General features: G+C 40.2%; 2 protein-coding genes across 10 annotated transcripts in view; one reads left to right on the top strand and one right to left on the bottom strand.

Moving 5' to 3' along the window:
• The window catches only part of CUNH2orf88 (chromosome unknown C2orf88 homolog), a 39,457-nt gene extending 33,119 nt beyond the window's left edge, over positions 1-6,338 (top strand). For 2 of the 9 annotated variants that reach the window (XM_017728887.1, XM_017728881.1), the window contains 3 exons: positions 449-525; positions 2,386-2,487; positions 3,844-6,338. In XM_017728887.1, the coding sequence (XP_017584376.1) occupies positions 4,003-4,266 (264 nt within the window). In that variant the 5' untranslated portion in view covers positions 449-525; positions 2,386-2,487; positions 3,844-4,002 and the 3' untranslated portion in view covers positions 4,267-6,338. Of the gene's footprint in view, positions 1-448; positions 526-2,385; positions 2,488-3,538 lie in introns of all 9 variants that reach the window. The other 7 variants (XM_017728892.1, XM_017728863.1, XM_017728859.1 and 4 more) reach the window with 7 other exon arrangements.
• A 1,367-nt stretch (positions 6,339-7,705) lies between these two features.
• HIBCH (3-hydroxyisobutyryl-CoA hydrolase) overlaps positions 7,706-19,471 on the bottom strand; it is a 41,558-nt gene continuing 29,792 nt past the window's right edge. Inside the window, exons 12-14 of the mRNA XM_008630134.2 lie at positions 15,809-15,928; positions 14,600-14,633; positions 7,706-9,687 (exon numbers count right to left, since the gene is read on the bottom strand). Coding sequence (XP_008628356.1) covers positions 9,572-9,687; positions 14,600-14,633; positions 15,809-15,928 — 270 coding nt within the window. The 3' untranslated portion in view covers positions 7,706-9,571. The remainder of the gene's footprint in view (positions 9,688-14,599; positions 14,634-15,808; positions 15,929-19,471) is intronic.

Raw genomic sequence — 19,471 nt, 5'->3', positions numbered from 1 at the left:
CAGAGCTGCACATTTTGAAGCTATTTTGAAAACTATGACTTATTTTTAATCCGGTGGCTGCTGTAACAGAAAGTGTTGCAGAAAGCAGTTTCTCATAGCATAATAGTGAACTTCAAGATTTTTTTCTGATGTTCTTATGGGTGGAAAATATTTAAATGGCAGCAGGAACTTACTTGCTTATGATGGCTACAGATGTTGCATAACAGCAAAACGCTTGCTCTTCTGCCTGTTTTCATCATATGATGGTGTATTGCAGAGGCCAATAGAACCCTTATTTTTTGATATTTCACATTTACCTTTTTGCAATTATTTTTATTGATTAAGTCTTTAAAAAATCCTATTTGTTTTTAAAAATGGCAGTTATATGATTAATGCTTTTTTTCCTGTATTTTATATTGTCTAAGAGTGAATTGCAGGCATCCTTTCACCATTGTTTTGTTTCCTTCAGTAGTTAGAAATGAACTTATCTTGGCAGGAAACACTTTGCCAGGCTGGCAAAGAGACCTCTTAGCCCTCACATGCCAGGTGAGTTCAGCTACCACCCCCTCAATATTTTCTCTCTCTTTGTATTACCACAGTAAATAATGTAATAGGTGAAACAACACCTGAACTTATCCTTGTGAACTTCCAATTCCAATACGGACTTGATTGTTTTTAGGACTGTCCTGAAACTAATACAGTGTTTGTCATGTTGAAGTGAAATGAAGCCTTAAAAAACATTTTGACTGTACATCCAGTAAAATTGAGCACAACTAGGAGCCTGTATTTTTCAGATGAATAAATCAGCATTTCACCTACTGTAAAATCTGTCTCTAAAAAGAGAAGATGAGTTCTGGTTTGTGATGGTGCTGCTTTAGCTCCTGGTTGAGAGCGAGCAGAGCAAGCTGAGCTCACTGACCTCTGGCTCCAGCTAAGCCCAGCAGCTTTGTCATGTGAGCAACTGTGCTGCAGAGCTCTTGGCCTGAGCCCCAAACCATCTATGCAGTGGTGTCTGGGGCACAACTGGCCACAGAGCAGAGCTTGGGCACTGAGAGAAACAGGCTCTTATCACACAACTTTGCCTTGTGCAGTTACTGGATGAAACATTGTGCTGGGAGTGAAACGAGCTGGTTTAATTTGTTGGGGTTTTTCTTCTCTTGGGGTACGAGCATTGCAAGGAAAGGTAGAGATGTTAAAATCCTTGTCAGAACTTAAGACTCTGGAGATGAGTTAGGCACAGAGGATTTAAACAGCACTTCACTGTGTATGTGCAGGCAAGGGCTGTCAGGAAACAAGAAAGCAGCCAGAAGGTTGAGGGCAGCTTCATTTGCAATCATTTCTGTGCCAACAATTATTAACTCCAGTAGACCAAGCAAACTGTAACACTCACTGCAGTGGCTTGGAAAGTACTGAGCTCTGTAAAGACTGAAATGAGCAACAGGCAAGAATTTAAACTAAGATCGGTAACTTTGAAGCTCAACTGATTTGGAACAGTTGAGTTGTATTGTGTGCCTTGCTGTCTGCAAGCTCTGGAGCCCACCTTGTGCTCTGTGTAGGACAGTCCCACAAATGTTTGACTTGGCCCAAATGAAGAGGCAGAGGTGGTAGGTTCTGCAGAGGAAGATGCTGACCTTAGGGAATTTCTCCCTACCTGCTTTAGGCGATGTTTATCCTCTCTCTACTCACATTCTGTCCTTTCCATTAGACACTAACTCATCTGCTGGTGTTCCCTAACAGAAATCTCCACTTGCACAAGGAAAACATTAAAGCACTGATGAAATACTAACTAAAGCTGGCTTCTATTTATCAGGCCTCCATTATAAAGCTCAAAAAAAAACCCAAAAAAACCCAAAATCCCAAATTAAAAACTAGAGCTCCAAACTTGCGTAAAAAATTCAAATTGTCTATTTTAAGGAAAGTGTCAGGGATAAACTCTGATAAAAACACACTGAAGCTGTGCATTACCTTGGCTGGATCAAGACTGCAGCTTTCAGGTATCAGCAGTGCTGGGTGGTACCTGCTGTTAGTGATTCTTTACCATATACTTGGAACTACATATTTGTCCAGAAGAGCAAGGCGAAGTGATTAGTATTAATGTTTTATTAATGGTAAATATTGAAATTAGACATGCACAAGATGTTACTATTAAAGCTTTGAATTATTTAGCTGTCTGAATTGCTTTCAGGCATCTCCTTGGCCTCTGGTCTGTAGGCACGTTCAGTTTGGTCAGTGTATGTGATGGATAGACGTAGGTACGAACCTCCATAGGGATAAATGTAGTTTCTTGTGCAGTGAAGGGAATCCTGCTGTTTCCTCATTTAATGACAAGTTATTCATCCAGTCTTTACTCATTTCATGATAAGTTATAGGAATAAAAACCTGATAGCTTGGCTCTCTTCTGTGTAGGGTAAAACTGCAAGTGGAGGTCAGCCCTTGGCAGCAGGGTTTGTGTTACAGGCCTGTGAACTACAGTGCCTGCCCCAAAGCACTGGGCACGTGCTGCAGCAGGTGAGTGTGCACAAAAGAGACTCGCTGAACTTCACTGAAGTGGTTTACAAATGTTTCTCTACAATGCTGGAATGTACTGGTACAAAGCTAAAGGTGTAAAAACATTTGTGTGGACTTTGTGGTTTCTGAAGCCCTTTAGGGCTGACTTCCTGCCAGGAGCACCAGCCACCCCTTCTCTGTTGCACTTCAGCCCTACAAACAGGTAGCAATGGTTTTTATCAACCAGCAAAGAGAGGAGAGGAGCTTGTCCCAGGAATCTGGTTCTCCTGAGTCAGCTGCTAGACCTGGAAGTCCCATCCTACCTGTGAAGCACTATTTGCCTGCAAATGGGATTGATTTCCTCTGCAAATATTTGCTTGTGATCAGGTTACTGGATTGGAGCCCTTATTTCCTCCTGTGTATAAAGAAAATAAATAAGGCTTAACATCTTTGCCATGATTATATTTTCAAAGGCTATTTACAAAAAATCTTTAACTTTGGCTGACCTTAGCACAACGTCATTGGGTGAAGCTGTAGGGAACAGTTGGTTTCTGTGCTGCGCAGTCTTTATTTTGGCTGGCAGTCTGTTAACTCTGATAAGTGGGTAAGTGCATGCCAAGCAAAGTCAGGCATATCGTGAGATTCTGCTTTGCCTGCGGAGAGAAAGTAGCCCCAGAAACAGCTTTGTAGGCCAGTAAACAAAAATCCATACACCAGAATTTGGAGTCAACCAGTTCTGGATCTTGAGGAGTTGAAAGGGACCCTATCAGGTGTTTCATTTGTCAGTCTCCCTTCTCTAGATGTAGAGTTGTTCTGCTCTAGTGAGAAGAGCTCTGGAAACAAAAACAGCTCTTGTTCCTTGTGAATACCTTCTGGTGGCTGCCCTGCTCAAGCCTCCTTGAGCAACAGCAGAATGACACTGGGAATTAGTGTCATCGTGCCCAGAGGGCGTGTGACAGCCATGACACAGAACTCTGGTTATGGTGGTTGTGTGGTGCTTCTGTGGGGTGGTTTTGGTGTTTATTTCCAGCAGCAGCAGCAGTCCCTGGAGCTAAACAGTATTTGTTTGCAGTTTCAGGAGAAGAGCAATGCATTATCAGCTTGGAAGAAACAGACTTTATTTTTTCCCTAAGACCTTTCCATTCCTAGATGGCTTACATCCTGTACTGGGAATTGCGTTCAAAGGCAGCGCGAATTCAGGTCAAACTTTGCCTACTTGTAGTAGATGGATGTTACCGATAAAAACATTTTACGCACACTGGGCAGAGATTTATTTAAGCCGCTTCTACAAGCGCCTGTAGTGAATTTAGGTTTCCTTTGAGCTCACTGAGAATGGTAAACTATTTATTGCCTTTATATGAAACACTATTTTGACAGATTTCTTCAGAAGAAGCACAAAAGGAGATGTTCTGTACTTTGAAAATAACTGGAGGCACTGGCAAGAAGCAGCAACCCTGCATCGAACGAGGGAACTGCTTCCAGGTTATCAAAACATGCTGTTGAACTGAATTTTGCAGCTGCATTTTCCAATGTACCATGGGATGCATCAAATCCAAGGCTGCCTTCCAAGGGTCCAATGCCGTCCAGGATGAAAGGATCGGGGGAGGCAGCGAAGGGTGCACTGGGGAGAAGTCGTCGCTGCTGGCAGTGAAGGCGGAGGAGAAGGGCCCCTCGAGCGCTGTCGTGCTGGACTACGCGCAGCGGCTGTCGCGCGAGATCCTGGAGCAGGCGGTCAAGCAGTGGGCGGTGACCGAGAGCAAGTACAGCGACATCCCCTTCATCGAGAGCGACGTGCCCTGAGCCCTCCCGCAGCCTGGCCCGCCTGCGAGTGCTCTGCGTGGCACCAGTGCAGACAAAGCACCCCAAGCTGTCCTCTGAGCATCACTGTGGGGAGGTGTTTGCAGGGAGAAAATTTGCCTTTTAACGCAGATTGCTAACAAACTAATTGGATTGCAGTAGAACCTATTTCATCAAGTGTCATTTGTTGTCAGCCATATGTTGAGTATACTCTGTCTTTGTATGTGTTGGATGTGACCAGAAATTAGTGTTAAAAAGAGGATAGGAAGACTGTGGCTGCCCTGCACCTCTACAAGCACTGCTACAGTGGACAAAACGTGGATTATTTCTATGTTCTGCATAAAAGATGAGTGGTTTGTCTATAGGTGAGATGAACTCTCTGTGCTTGGTGAATTTGTCTGCGTTTTGCTAAAGTGAAATCAAGGTCTGCATGTAGCAAAGGTTACTGCTATGATAAATTTTACTTTGGATTCTGTGACCTAACTAAATCTGTAATACCATAAAATAATGAAGGTGATGAGAAGTGCTTTGTAAACCCAAGTGGTGTTCAGGCAACCATATGGATGATGATGCTATTCACCTTCCATTGAAGTGAACCAGAGAAAAACATGCCAGTGTTGATAAGCAGTGCGTTATCATTAACAGATGCTTCTGTAAATGCATGAGAGCTTGTCTCTAAAATCCTGCAGTAAGATAGGTTAATGACATCTGGTCGCTGTGTTCAGACCAAAGCTGCTTGGTTTTTTGGTTTTGTTTGGGGGGTTTTTTTTGTGTTAGGGTGCTGGTTTGGGAGGATTTGGTTTTGTTGTTTTACTGTAACCCAGAGAGATGTGCAAATGGGTAACTGGTGAAATGAACCTTCAGAGGTGTGGCAGTGCTTTAGGACAATTTGTTTCATGGGAACTGTGGCTGCATTACACTGAAATTCCTCTCTGAAGTACCACCCTTGGGACATCTTCCTTCAGCTTCTGTAGGCTGCTGCTTCCCAGTTGGAAAACCTGTTTGTGGCAATGCTAGTAGGAGCTACGGGAGCCCCAGCCCTGAGCAGTGCTCTGAAGGCAGAGTTAGGAACTAAGCCTTAGGCCCAAAGCTCAAGGGCTGCATTCCTCCCCCATTGCATCCACACACTGCTCCCTGCTTGCCCAGGACTCGCAGCCTGACCCTCTGCACTCACAGCTGGCATTTGACAGATCAGGACTTGGATGAATTTCTCCTATTCATCCTAAAGGTACAATGTTGCTGACGTTTTATACAAAGTGAAGGCCTTCTAACAGCCTGGCTTTTACCACCTGTTTGTTCATTTTTCTGTGATGCCCAGTTTAAAAGACATAGTTCCTTTTTTGAGATCAAAGTGCTTTCCATTTTGCTTTCATTTTATAGAGAAATGCTTTCCATACTGGCTCGAAGCTGTTACTATTTTTAAAAGGTACATGTAGTTCTAGTAAATGATACAAAGCATGATTTTTCAAGCAATGGGAACCAAGCAGAAAGAGGACCATGTCAATTGCTGGTTTTAGCTTATTCCCCGACATAAGACAGTCTATGAATTGAGCTGTTTTGCAAATGTTGTGACACAAACCTAGGTATTTGAAATTCACCTATATGGGGAAGTGGGTTTATCAGGAATAAAGGGTGAAAAATGCTTCTCTGTGACACAGCACAAGGCTGCCATTAAATCCCAGTGAGCAGACTCGATTCCCAGTGACCTGCTATTAAGGCTGTTCTCAGGCTTTTGCTGGAATAGGGAACACAATCAGCTTATGCTGTAATGTCGTCCTCTTTGAAGTTACATAGTCATCTGCAAAGCCATTTGCAAAGTGGGACTAAGGTTTTATGGTTCACTTAAATTCTCCTGTTAACAGCGACATTCCTTCAAGTTCTACAGCATATAAAACATGAGATCATACTCTGTTTGCTCTAAAATATCTCCATATTAGTGTGTTAGAAAGCAAAGCCAAAACACTGATCAAGTCAGTACATATCAATTGGATATTGCTTAACCAGAGTATGAAAAAAGATTCCTTTTCCTATTTCCTATTCTTATTCTAGCTAAAATAAAGCTTTATTACAAAAAAGAAAAAAAGGGCCAACCTTTCTAAGATGAGTCTGGACTTGAGAATGTTAACACTGCTAAACCACAGTAACTAAATAAAAAGCCAAAGCTCCATAGCCATTGTTGGCCAGGCAGATGAAGAGCAGGTAGAAAACTGCACTCACTTCCAGAGCACCTTTAGGTGGATCTGCCCTGGCTCTGTACAGAGACCCTGGCAGTTGCCACGGGGAGGGGGTGGTGCAGTGCATCCTGTTGCCTGTCTCAAACCCTTCCTCTGGATGTAGCCTTAGCATCTGACGCCATTCAGGCATATCAGATGCACATTTTTTTTACGCTCTTCAGGAAGATCAGATGCACTTTTGAAAGCAGCTTCCCCGTTGGCAGGCTGCCACTGCACGCTCCAACAGCAGGCAGAGTTCTAAAGCAGCCTAAGGTTCCATCACAGCGTCCGTTCTGATCAGCACTTGGAATTTCCCCAGAGGAGCAAGTTACCCAGGCACGTTGAACATGCCCCAAGGACCACTCCCATGTGGAGGAGCTGCAGCGAGGGGTGGCTGCCCTGCCTGCCCCCGCAGCTGCCCATAGGGTGACTCAGCACCTGCTTGGTGGCCCAACCAGTTCCGCACCTGCAGCCACCAACCTCAGCCCTCACTGGTGCCTGAAGTTTACAGCAGCTTCAGAATGGCCCCAAGTGCAATTCCAGCTGGTTTATGATGCTTTCCATGACATTGGCACATCAGGAAAGGCATGCAGCAAATGGAAAGCAAACAAGCTTGCAAACAACAGGGAGAGGGCTTCTCACCAGGAAAATCATCTCTTTTACGGGATGCTGTCCTTATAAATAATGCACTTACCCCAACAGAAAATAAATGTGTTCAGTACTACAGTCTGGTGAGAGATTGAGGAAGATCTCTTTCCAGAGCTCTGCTGTACGTTTAATAGGCATAATACTAATACAGTGTAAAAATAAAGACTTCTTTACCTTCATAAATTCAGATTATGCTAAGCTGTGCTACAGTGTCATAGAGCCACTGACAGTGGGTTTCCAGCTAAGTTACCATTGATTCTTTGACTTGATTTTGTGTAATAAAGGCACTCCAGTTTGGGACTGGCATACTCTGCAAAACTGTTTACTTCTATTTAGGAGTTAAAAATATATTTGCTTTATATATTCTCCAGGAAACAAGATTAATCTGAGTGGATATGATATGACTGACTTGATATTCTAATAATGGTTCAAAATACATTAACTGCAGCACAACTTTGTAAAGTTGACGTTTCTGGAGTAAGGCACATCAGTATTCCCAAATAAAACACACTACAATATATTTTTACAATATTTTTTGTGGAAAATATTTTCTTGTGGACCAAATAAAATTCAACTTACCATCTGCTTTTATGCCTTTTATTTGAAAAAAACACAAGATTGCACAGATTAGACAAGATCTCATTACCTTGAGCTTGGGATAATTCCTGTTCACATAAATTCTGGAAGCAACTGAACATGCAAATCAAAGTTTTTTAATTCAGAAGTATATTCTTCCTGAAATCGTGTAAGTCATTTACAATCAGCGGAGACATGATCCCTACTCCCTGGGAATTACTGTGTTTTTCATTAAATACAGTTGGCTGAAGACTGCTCCATTTATACAAAAACAATGGAGTTAACCAATCTTTTAAAAATAGCAATTGTTTATGAATGTAAAACATGCAAAGGTTTTTAAAAATACAGGGGAAGCTTTGTACTTCTTACGGAACCAGCTTGAGGTAGAAAGTCAAGTGATATTTTCAGAATTACCCTGAAGGTATTAATGAAATCTCAATTACTTTTGGAGCTAAACTCAAGGACAGTCCCATAACAAGCATGTCCATGGTAACATAAACTTGCAGCTGAAATTTTAACGAATTTATTTTACAAGACTCCAGTGACAAAGCAAGTGCCATTTTTTCTTGATTTAGTTCTCCATTTGCTCACCTCTGATTTTTTGAAAGTCACTCTGGTAGTTCACCTTGATGCCTGAATTTCCTGGACTGTGTTTCCAGGCAACAGCTCCTGGAAAGGAAGGAGCCTTAAACCATTGTAGAGCATTGCTGTTGGTAATAAAAACTGCCCACTGTTGAAAACTCCATAATGGTTCTGCTGCAGCTCTGACTTTTTGACTCCCCAGTGCTGGTTACTGACTATGGCATTTGAACAGAAGTTTTCTTTAGTCTTCAGAGAAGCCAAAATTTGTACTTGTGACCTGCCTGTAAGTGTAGAAATAAGTAGGAAGAAGCACTGATAACGTGAACTGATGAAGCATAAAGAAGAAGGCGTAATGTTGAAGAAAGATTGGTAGCTGTGTGTTGCATACACAATAGAAAAAATAATTTCCCACTCACAAATACTTGTATCAAGGGGTTCTGGTTATGTCATATAACCTCATGTATTATCAGAACCCAGCCACCTTGAATGCACAGGAAATGTGCTGCTTGGTGTTCACAGCAAGCTTTGAGGCATTTGTTTCTTCACCACTGTAAGACCAAGAAAAACCAGCAATTTTGTGAAATCGTGAAAAACTGATTATGCAGTCGAATCAGACTTAATGCCATTTAAAAAAATGGGCTATACAAGCAAAGAGAAATGTGCTCTAGGCTCTGGCAACATTATCACATTTGAAACGTTTACATCACACAGCAAGGCTGAAAAATGACCAAACGTTAAATCAACAGAACAATTTCTTAGACTAATAATGTATCAGTCTGAGCTTTTATTTAAAAGGGTATTTAACACCATGAATTCTGTGTTGCATTTTCCTTTGTAGCTCTGACTACATTAAAGGTTTAACCATATTTTATTTTCATTGTATACAGAAGAATCTGAGGCACAATACCAATTTACCAGATCAGTGACAGAGCCAAGAACACAAAAGGCCTCTTGACTTTTTGCTTATTAGGTCACCCCTTCACTGTGCTCTTTCCCCAAGGGCTCCTCTTAAACTAAGAGCTGATGCAAAAAAGTAAATGTTAATCACTGTGTAAAGCAGTAAAAATAACAATTTGCCTTGAAGTGATTTTTCCCATTATTAACCAGAGATACAATTATTTTCTCATTATAGAGAATGTTCCTGAATGAAAAAAAAAAAAAAAAACAACAGAAAAAAGCCTTGTGAATGTCAGGCTAGCTAAAAAAGTCTTGTCAAAATTGATCACACTGCTATAAATTTTTGTATCACAGAACTAAGCAGATAGATAAGATGTCACTAGCTTTGATCTTTACAGCCTGAGATCATCGTTTCCCAGTGGTTTAAAACAGTTGTCCACAAATTCATCGCTGACTTCTTCTAGAGCAGCTGGGTTCCATTTGGGGGACTGGTCTTTGTCAATCAGCACTGTCAGGTGGAATAGAGAAACACCAGAGTTACTTGTAAACTTCCTCTAATTAAAATGACTTAAGGTTGCATCAAGACAGATCACCACAGTGGTTACATGGGGAAGACAAATCCATGTGCTCTGGAGAAGGCAGAGTTTTTGTAACACGCGTATTTCTACTCTGATAAGAATTCCTGAGTTGTGACCTGTCCAGAGATGTATCTGGGATGATACAAGGAACAGTGCATCACTTCAGAAGTATTGAAGGAATAGACCTGAAATTGGTGGTTTAGTTAGACCTGCCACTCTTTGCTGACTTACACTCCTTCATGGGAACCTGGAACAGTACATTATGATGCTACTTTGGGACAAGGCTTTCACAGCTCTGTGCAAAATCTGACTCTTGGGAGAGTACAAGAGATGACTCAGTGGTGCTAAGTGCCTAAAACGAATTTAAACACATCATGTAAACTAATAATGAAATAACTCACGAGGAAGGACTAAAGCAGAGTATCTCTGTGGGAACCAAGAGTGTTTATTTGTAAATACTGACAGATACTGAGGCCTGGGTAGATTTAACTGTGACAATCTGTATGATCTTAGTATACAGACTTTATGCTGTATCCTGGGAAATACACGACTGAAGATAAAAACCATCACTGAATGAATCACATGTAAAAGGCTAACAAGAAAATGCCAATCCCAAAAAACATTCCCTGTATCACAGGAATTTCAAAGGCATGCCAGCAACAGCTGCATTAGCAAACAATACAAGAGGGAGTTTATTTGTGTGTAAAAATGACCAGTATGAATGGAACTCCAGAGCATCCTTCCAAGTACCTTTCAGGCTTTAAGAAACCCATAAAAGTGTTATTGAAAATGTGAAATTTTTATCATTTAAAAAAGAGCAACTGTAAGAACTGTGGCTCTCTACAATGCACTGACTGCCCAACACTCCTCACGACACACATTCTCTTCAGGTGAGTGAAATCAGCAACCTCCTGACCAACACAGCCCACAGCATGTAAGAGAGGATGGGCGGGAAGAGGGAGCATATTTCAAATTTCTCTCCTGAGAATGGTCTTTATTTGTTTGTTTTCTGACAAAGAGTTTAGAGTAGGATGGTTCTAAAGGCAGGTGCACTATGACACTCACGGAGACCAGATATTTCAAAGAATAACAGCTATTTTTGGGTAAGTTATGTTTTACTAAACTTTGTTCTTATTGAGTGAACTAGAAATATCCAAGATGAGGAAGGTGCAAGGGGGTGGAATTTTACAGTGAAAAGAATACCTACCTAAAGATTGTGCTTATCAAAAAAACAGGCATTGTGGCCTGCCTACCAACTTGTAGTAAAAAATGTGACTTGAAAACTTCTCTTTAACTATTCTGTCTTTAACCAATGGTTGAGAGTGGTTAGAAAATAAACACTATTCAAATGGAAATGGCACTAATTAATATTTCTGTAGCTGAAGGCATATAGGTATCACAACTCTTCAGCTTACATCCCTAAAGAGCAAGGCAAATCAGAGTCCCACATCCATTTAGTTGCAAATAGGGAACTAAGGACTCCTTAGAAACAAACTGATTGTAGAAAGTAACCCATTATATGGACAGAAACTGCAATTCCACAGAAGACAGAATCCATGAGGACAATTCTTTAAAAGAAATGTCCTGTAGAGAGTGCTTTTACTTTGTCGTTCAACTGGGTAACTTACTGAAAAGCTGTGATCTTCCAAGTTATTTCTGAACATGGTGAAACCATTGATTGGCTTGGGTCAAATGATGTAACTGTCCCAAATCAACTGTATTTATTCCATTGGAGTAGTACTTATCTACTGATTTTCTTCAATTTTAGTTGAAGTTCACAGTCCAGCCAAAACAGTCTAAACTGTTATGCACAAAAGCCAATGCTGATTAGAGATGCTTTAAATTAAAGAGGAGAAAGTGTCCATGTGTATGTTACCAGAGCTTCACCTCTGCTATGCTGTAGTAAGTGCTGCCAGTTCTCCACTCCAGGGTGCTGCTGTCTATTCAGGTTCATCCTTCTGTTTGGATCTGTGGCCAGTTTTACTCTGGTGGATAAGCTGAATGCTCATAATGGTCTCTCCTGTGAAGTCTTTAATCTTGTGTGAGTCAAAATACTTGTTTTCTAGTAGTATCATGAAAATATTCCCTTTCTGCATTGACTTCTTTATATTTTGTATCTCTCCAGGTTGAGATCAATCATTACAAGAACAGAATAAAAATTCTGAAGACTTCTAAGGTAGGCTAAGGGAAATTCATTATGATAAAAGTAACTGAGCACAGACATCATGTTAAGGGTTTGTTCTTTTGTTTCACCTTTTTTTAATCAAAATCCTAAACCCCTCTGTTCAGTAGTAGTGACTTTACCAGACTTCAGTTAGTGCTCTGTTGCTGAGCTTCCTTCAGCACAGTCAAAACGCTGATATTTCCAAGTCCCTGGCATTCTGTTTGCTGCCATAAAATCTCTGAACTCGTGCAGGGCCCTGGGGTGCCCAGGGTACAGCTCACATCTGCCAGCACTGCAGGGGAGGTGGCAGAAGCTGCACAGAAATATCATCTTTGCAGGATCAGCAAGATGTAGAAGACCTTTACAATTTCATTTCAAGTGCACATTCTGCACAAAGAGTTAGGAGGGTGCTTTAACAGGTATTTGTCCCTGAGATTTGCTGCTGAGACTGTATCCTACCTGGATGTGTTTGAGCACTGACTCCAAAAATGGCCACTTTTCTTAGGCAGTAAGATTTGAAAAACAATTCTTGGCAGCTACCCAGACCTATGCATTTCTTAGTTTTATTCTATTAATCAAGGTGAAAAATTGATACCTAATGTGTTCCAAGCCCACATTTACTATTTTATGGGAAAATGTTGATGAAATATGATCCATGTGTTTTATGCTTTAAGGGTTTTGGCTTTTCTTTAATAGCTCCAATCACAAGAATCATAAACAGGGAAGATTGTTTGCCACAGCAGATTTTCAGGTTGAAAGAAAACCGGCTAAAAAAAAAAAAATATTGACCTCAGGTCAAAGCAGGTTTAAAAAGCTTTTAAACTACTCCCTAGCATGCCCTTTAAAATTATGGTTTGAAGCAGATGAAAGGTATTATTAAAACCTGACCTGTGGCCATTGGCTGCTGAAAAACATTCTTAAACTAAAATCTGATTGTTGTAACTCAACTTCTTTTGGTGGTAAATCTTTTTGTGGTAGAGTGGGTCAAGAGCTGGCTCTTAAATGCTTGTAATGTAATGCTTTAAGAAAGAAAAAGCTAATACTTAACACTTTTATCATTTTTATTCACAATGGCTGGTTGAAATACTTAATAATCTCCCTTCCTATTAAAAAGGATGCTCAGCACATTGATGGATAATGATTTTTATGAAATTAGACCCAACTACAAAAGTGATCTTGAGTCAGACTCTACACTCCTCTGAAATGAGAAACAATCCTAAGACTGAAAATCTGAGAACAAGATCTATGCACTAAGCAGAAAACAAAATTGCTTCATGAACAAATTATTAATACAAGCAATCTCCTCAGCGCAGTTGCATTTTTCAAGGTTTTGTTTTTTCTTCCCCTGATATAGCTAAAACTTTTGCTACATCATCCTACATAAAAGAGAAGTTTCCCAACTGCTGTTGTTGCAGCTTCTCTCTTTACAATGAGTTTGTGTATTTCCTGGCCATACTGACAAGGGATTTGCTTTTGTACTGTACCGCAGTCCCAGATGGTTTCACGACCTTGTGCCTTACAAGGAGAAATTCAGTTGGTGTTCCTCAGACTCTCAGACTTGGAGTTTGTCACTTCCTGAATAACTACATTTCAGCAGCTTATTTGCTGATTTAGAATACATCCCAGGAATAATAATTTTAAGATATCCTTGTCCCCATTACCAACATAATGAAAGCCACTTCTCAACACGTGGTAAATTCTTCAAAGGAGTGTCTGCTAATAAGTGCTAAAGACTAATTAATTAAAATCAGAAACTTTCCTCATGCTGTATGAATAAATTTTGCATCTCTCACCCCAGGCTATCTTTAATACAGTGTTACTAATAGCAGATACTCAAACTAATATCCATTCCTCAAGTGGCTTTTAAACTGCTTTATAAAGACAGATATAAAACAATGAGGAGGAGGTGATAATACACACTTGAGTATGTAACTGTGTGAATTAAAAGTCCAACCAAAAGTTATCCATCCAAATGCCTTGTACTGTAAGCTCCTTGGAAAAAGAAACGCCTGTGCTTTATTTCATCTCGTGATGAACAGTACATAAATAATTGCTACAGCCCCTAACAGATGGGACTTTGGGTTTGACAAACTGCACTGTGAATCAGCAGTAGGATCAAGGACAGACTCGAAGTCTGTCCCCTGGATGAACTTGCTGAGCCACTGCTCTACTTTTACCACTACCTCTCTTGACCAATGCCTTAAAATGCTGAATTATTTAACATTATGTATATAGTTTTTTAATAGTCAGACACTTCCATTTAGAGATATTCTGGACACGGGGGAAAGCAAGTCTTTGTTTTCTATGCAAACAGCTGTTCTTGATTTTGAGTCTTAAAGCACTGTGTAGCTGGCTCAACCAGCTCTGTGGCAACACTAAGCCTGGACACGGTGATACACGTACTCAGTACTGTCAGTGTTTAATGTGAAATGGTGAAACCAGGTGGATGAATAGTGTTAGGGAACTAAGATCGCACAAAGGAAACAACATGGCTCTTGTGCTTTGGAACAATAATAAATTCTGGCCACACAAAAGTCCAATAAGCAAAACCTATGGGAATCTGGGAAGTTTTCTCTCAGGTGTTGCTGTACCCACTTGTAGTGATCTCCAAAGAAGCACCACAGTAGTGAATTTCTGTATTATTATGTTTGAGAAGTGTTTTTGGTGTGCATGCTTACCTGCTCGAACCCCTTCGTAGAAGTCATGGCCTTTCTGAAAGATCATAAAAAAAAAAAGTTGTAACATGACATTCTATTTATCCCATCTTTCCCTATCCCACTTCTGCTTGAAATGCAAGTTCTCAAGATTCAGTTAAATCCCACTTGTACTGTTCTTTTCTAGGCCTACTTTGTCGTTACTTATTAAAGAGCTCTGTTATCTTCTTGCTTAAATGCAGCCACATCTCTTAGAATCAGTCTGTCAGCCTGTAGCTGATCAGGCACTTTGGCACAGTCCACGTTCTCTCTCTGTGTAACATCTCAGATCTTTTTCTAAAGAGCTTCACATGATAGGTCTAAGGTGTGTAGTATCAGGAATTCTTCTGAGAAAGGCTAGTCTTCAGGAATTGTGCTGTATTCTGCATACTTGGAACACTTTGCAGTTAAATGGAATCCTGTAAACATCCACTTCTTTTTTGATAAAGGTAAATGTAACAAATCCCTAAGCATGCTTCATTAGTAATGGAGCCACAGTACTAGTTTTAGTTAGGCATTAGAACATATCAGAAATAGACAGATTTTCACTTCTTTAAGTATTTACTTTAACCATTGCAAATCATTTAATCGGACCTATAAAAACCTTATTTTAAAATGTGACACAACTAATAATAAGGATACCATGGGGAGCCCTGCAAGGCATTTGTTCACATAATTCAGTTAGCAGCTCTGTTCCACTGGAAGGATCCCTTTCTCATATGCTATCCAAGTACTCAGCACTTAGTACAAATAGCACTAAAATCTCTTGCTGTGATAAATTTTTTTATAGACAACACTCTTGAAAGGCAGTGATAAACAACTATTTGCACCCTGCTGCTGGGAATTAAGGCACTGAGGACTAAGTAATTTAAATAGAAAACCCATTCAAGAACACCAGTTTTAAAATTACAATCCAAATATGAAACTATCTATATATTAATGTTTTCATACTTTTTTAACAGAAGTCTTCTACATTTCCATCTGACCATCATTAATGTAGTGTCCTTTGCATTCCATATAATAACATGAAACTGGAAAAAAGTGACAGCCTCACAAACTCAAAAAGATGATATTGAAAATTAAAACCTATACATTATAAACCCTTGATGTAATCTACATAAAATTTTTAGCCTCTGATAAACTGCTCCCCCTCTGTGGCTGGAGAGAAAGAGAAGAGGCTCAGCTGTTGCTTACCATGCATGCTTGGCTCAGTCTGTATTCCATCCTGAGTACCTCTTGTAAGCTCATGGAAGCTCCTTCTCTGAGCTGTCTGAGAGTCAGCTTTAAAGATGTAGGTGACATCTTATTAATAGTCTGGGGAAGACATTAACATTATTTTTATTTTCTTCAATTTGGACACATTTTCAAGTCTGTCTTTTGTGCAATTTAAACTTTGTGAAGTCAATGATGGCTCTCTTCTCCCTCAGCTCCCTTTGTGACACCTATTCCTCCTGCTCCCTCCCACCAGGCTGTCACATTAAATGAACTTCCCTTCATAAACTTTGATCAGCAAGATCTCTGGGATGTGTGCCATCACTTGTGGAAAGCCTACAACTCCTAAGGTCCCATTATTTAAGATCAAATTACTACTAGCCAGAGAAATTAATGAAAGACATTTTCAAGAATAATCTTTTACTAAGTGAAGGCGTTACAAGCAATTATACTTTGTTTCTGAATATCATATATATGTAGTCTGAATTGCTCTTAGATGTACTGATATTGTAGCTGATATTAGTATTGCTCAGCATTTAAGTTTTATTTGGTACAATAGAGTAATAAGGTAATAATAGAGAGAGTGGCAACAAACTTCAGGTAGTTGCTTTATCATTACTGGCAAAGACCAAATGATACACAAAGAAAACAGAAAGAAAATGTTACATTAAATCAAACATATTTATCCAGGATTCTTGTCTGGGATCAACAGATACTGAAGTAATTTAGCCCTACATTACTCTGCTGATAGGAAGCTTGGAGGTCTTGCCTTACTTTTGACAGAAGTACAGGCTATAAATATTGTGCCACAGACAGGATTTGTTTAAGGCACACGAACAAATGCTGTAAATTTGGCTCTCAGGAGTATCCTTTGATGAACAGCATGCCAGTAAACAGTAGGATAAAGTGGGGAGAAAGACAAAAACCTAATTAAGAAAACAGAACTGAGCTTTAAAGATTCATGGATTTTGGGGAAAAGGAGCTAAATCTTACTGCTGTTTATCATTGTTTTCTTATTCGAAACAAGATCCTCCTTCCTCTGTAAACCCAAATAAAAGCTCTGGATCATTCACAGTACAATAGACATTTACTGATAATTAGGACATTTTTACCACTATTAAAAAGCAGCAGATGGTAAGATTTGCCTCTTTACATTATTTTCATTGCAGACATTAGGCTCCTTACCACAGACTGAAATGGCAAGTTTCCAGTCATCAACAGCAACATTTTTTCTAGCTCCCAATTACTCTTCATCCCTCCAGACACCAGCTGATACAGCAGTGACCCATTTTGCCTAGTTAAGCTGGAAAACATGTGATACAAGCAGGAGTCTGTGGAATTGGGCCTTCAAAGCACTGGTTCTGTCGTTCTGTTATGTAGGAACCCAGAGTGCCGAGAATATTTCTCTGCCTGTTTTGAAGGGTTCTTACCCCCCTGAACAACACTGTTTCAACCTCCAACCTTGGAAAAAATTACCAACAATCAGACAAGAACTAGAAAATACAGTGGTGTGAATTAGGTGATAGACTACTATGTAAGATTGTCACAGGGTGAAAAATCTAGAGGTTTTGGTCTTCTCTTTGTAGTAAATAGCTAAGAGTAAAAAATATCAAAATGGGGTTGTTGTGTTCTCTAAAACTTCTCCTTCTTCTACTACTCCATGTTCTGCAGTAAAAGTAGTTTGGAATGACTGGATAGAGAATTCCGCAGTTCCTGCCCGTGTTACTGAGTAATTGGTAGGAAAATGAAAATAATGTACGTTTTTAGTAACTATTGGTTAAAATATCTTTAAAAGGCTGTGTAAATCTTGATAATTAGAGAGACTTCTCTCCTGCTTTCTGTGCTCTATGCTGTACCTGGGTCACACTGGTGGCTCTGTTCCTCTGATAAGACTTAATAAACAACTATCCGGCAGCATTGAAACTCCAGGAAAAGTCTTGCTTTATCTTTGAAACTCCTTGCAAGGACTTTTAAAATTCTCTCCCATCAGGAGGGATTTGATTTATGGCACAGTTCAGTGTCATGTTACTTGCATGTAACCACTGTGCTTGAGAGAGAAGCTGGCAAAGAAAGAGCCAACACTGGCTCTAAGTGCCAACAGTTCCTGAGTTCTGATCAAGCTCTCAAACAATGAGCTGCCTTTCAGCAGATTAAGAAATCTGCTGTACCTCTAAATACATCACTCTGTAGGTCTCAGATGGGTGGCAGCTCTTAACTAGACCCCTTACTTCCTGTAAGATGCTCTTGCTGGCCTTACCTTTCAGCTGGACCTTTCCCCTTTTGAGTTTCACATTCTGCCAGTTAGATTAGGAAGTCTTTGCTCAGACCAGGTTAAATGGTATGCATGGTACAGTCAGGTGGTTCCAGGGATGAAATGGTAATGGCAAGTTCTTTCTGGTCAAAGCAAGCATTGGAATGGGGAAGATCTCAAAACAGCACTTAAGGCAGCTGCTAGATCCACTAGACTGGTTATCTTGGCATATCAATGAGGCTGAAGGTGGAGGAGGTAGTGACATAAATCAAGCTGGAGGAAGAGGAACATGGCAGGAAAACGGGTAGGTGTAATTGCAGAAAAATGAGTCACCAGTGTAGCTATAAATACATCTCTGTACAAAGAGGAGGAGACTGGTGCTAGGGAACAAGCCTGAAAGGGAGACAGGATAGGCTGGAGTGGGGAGTACTAAAATGCAAAGAAGTCTTTTAGAAGTATTTGACATCTATTCCAGTACCTTTCAAACCATCTTGATTTTGACACAATGATCCCAAAAGCTCTGAGCTGAATTTGCAGCAGACTGAACACCAATAAAATACTATCAGAAGGTGATTGAATTAAGCGGCGCTGACACAGTGGAGTCCCTTACAAGAGTACAAGAGGGAATCGTGATTTTCTTTCACTTAAAAACCCAAAAACGTCTCAGAGGTTCAGTGCATCACTCCCCTTGCAACAGATGAAGACACCCATCACTTACTTTCTGAGGTATCAGTGCATTTGGTCAACTACAGGGAACAATGGTCCTGGAGGAGCTTTGACAATGTATGAGGAGTATCTAGCCAAAGCCACACAGGAAAGCTGCCTAAGGACAGAACATCACCCTCACTGGTCTGTTAGAACAGTTTCAGAATGCTGCTTTGAATTCAACATTACCAAGCTTCATTCCTGTAATCTACCTCACCCATTTGCTGCACACACATTAAAGTTTCAGGAGCTATTATGTGCATCCTTGCCTGACCAGTAGATCGGGACAACGTGTCCTGTAATTCTTAGTCTGCAGTGTCCTGCACACTACATTGGCACTCATTCAGTAACAATGAAGGATTTTAAACCATTAAGTGTCAGTGCTCAGAAGGTGCACTGTCCTGCCAAAAAAGCTCTAAGAAAGCATTACGTGAAAACCAAGTCAAGTATCTGATGCTTTTCAGGTTTTGACCCTACATGTTTACTTCATCCCATTAGAAATGGTACACCTGCCACTCAGATTAAAGCTTTTTGGCTCATGTAAATCCTGAAAACAAAGCAGTGAAGTTAAAGGTTTGGAAACTACTGAGTTCAAAGTTCTCTAGCTTTCTACCTGTTTGTAACTGCATTCAAAATGTGGTAGAAATCATGAAGTCATTCTCAAGCAGAATTTTAATGAATTTATATTC

The sequence above is a fragment of the Corvus brachyrhynchos genome, unplaced genomic scaffold, assembly GCF_000691975.1.
Source record: "Corvus brachyrhynchos isolate BGI_N302 unplaced genomic scaffold, ASM69197v1 scaffold370, whole genome shotgun sequence".
Lineage (NCBI taxonomy): Eukaryota > Metazoa > Chordata > Aves > Passeriformes > Corvidae > Corvus > Corvus brachyrhynchos.
Note: the sequence above shows the minus strand (reverse complement) of the source record. Positions and strands in the feature narration are given on the sequence as shown.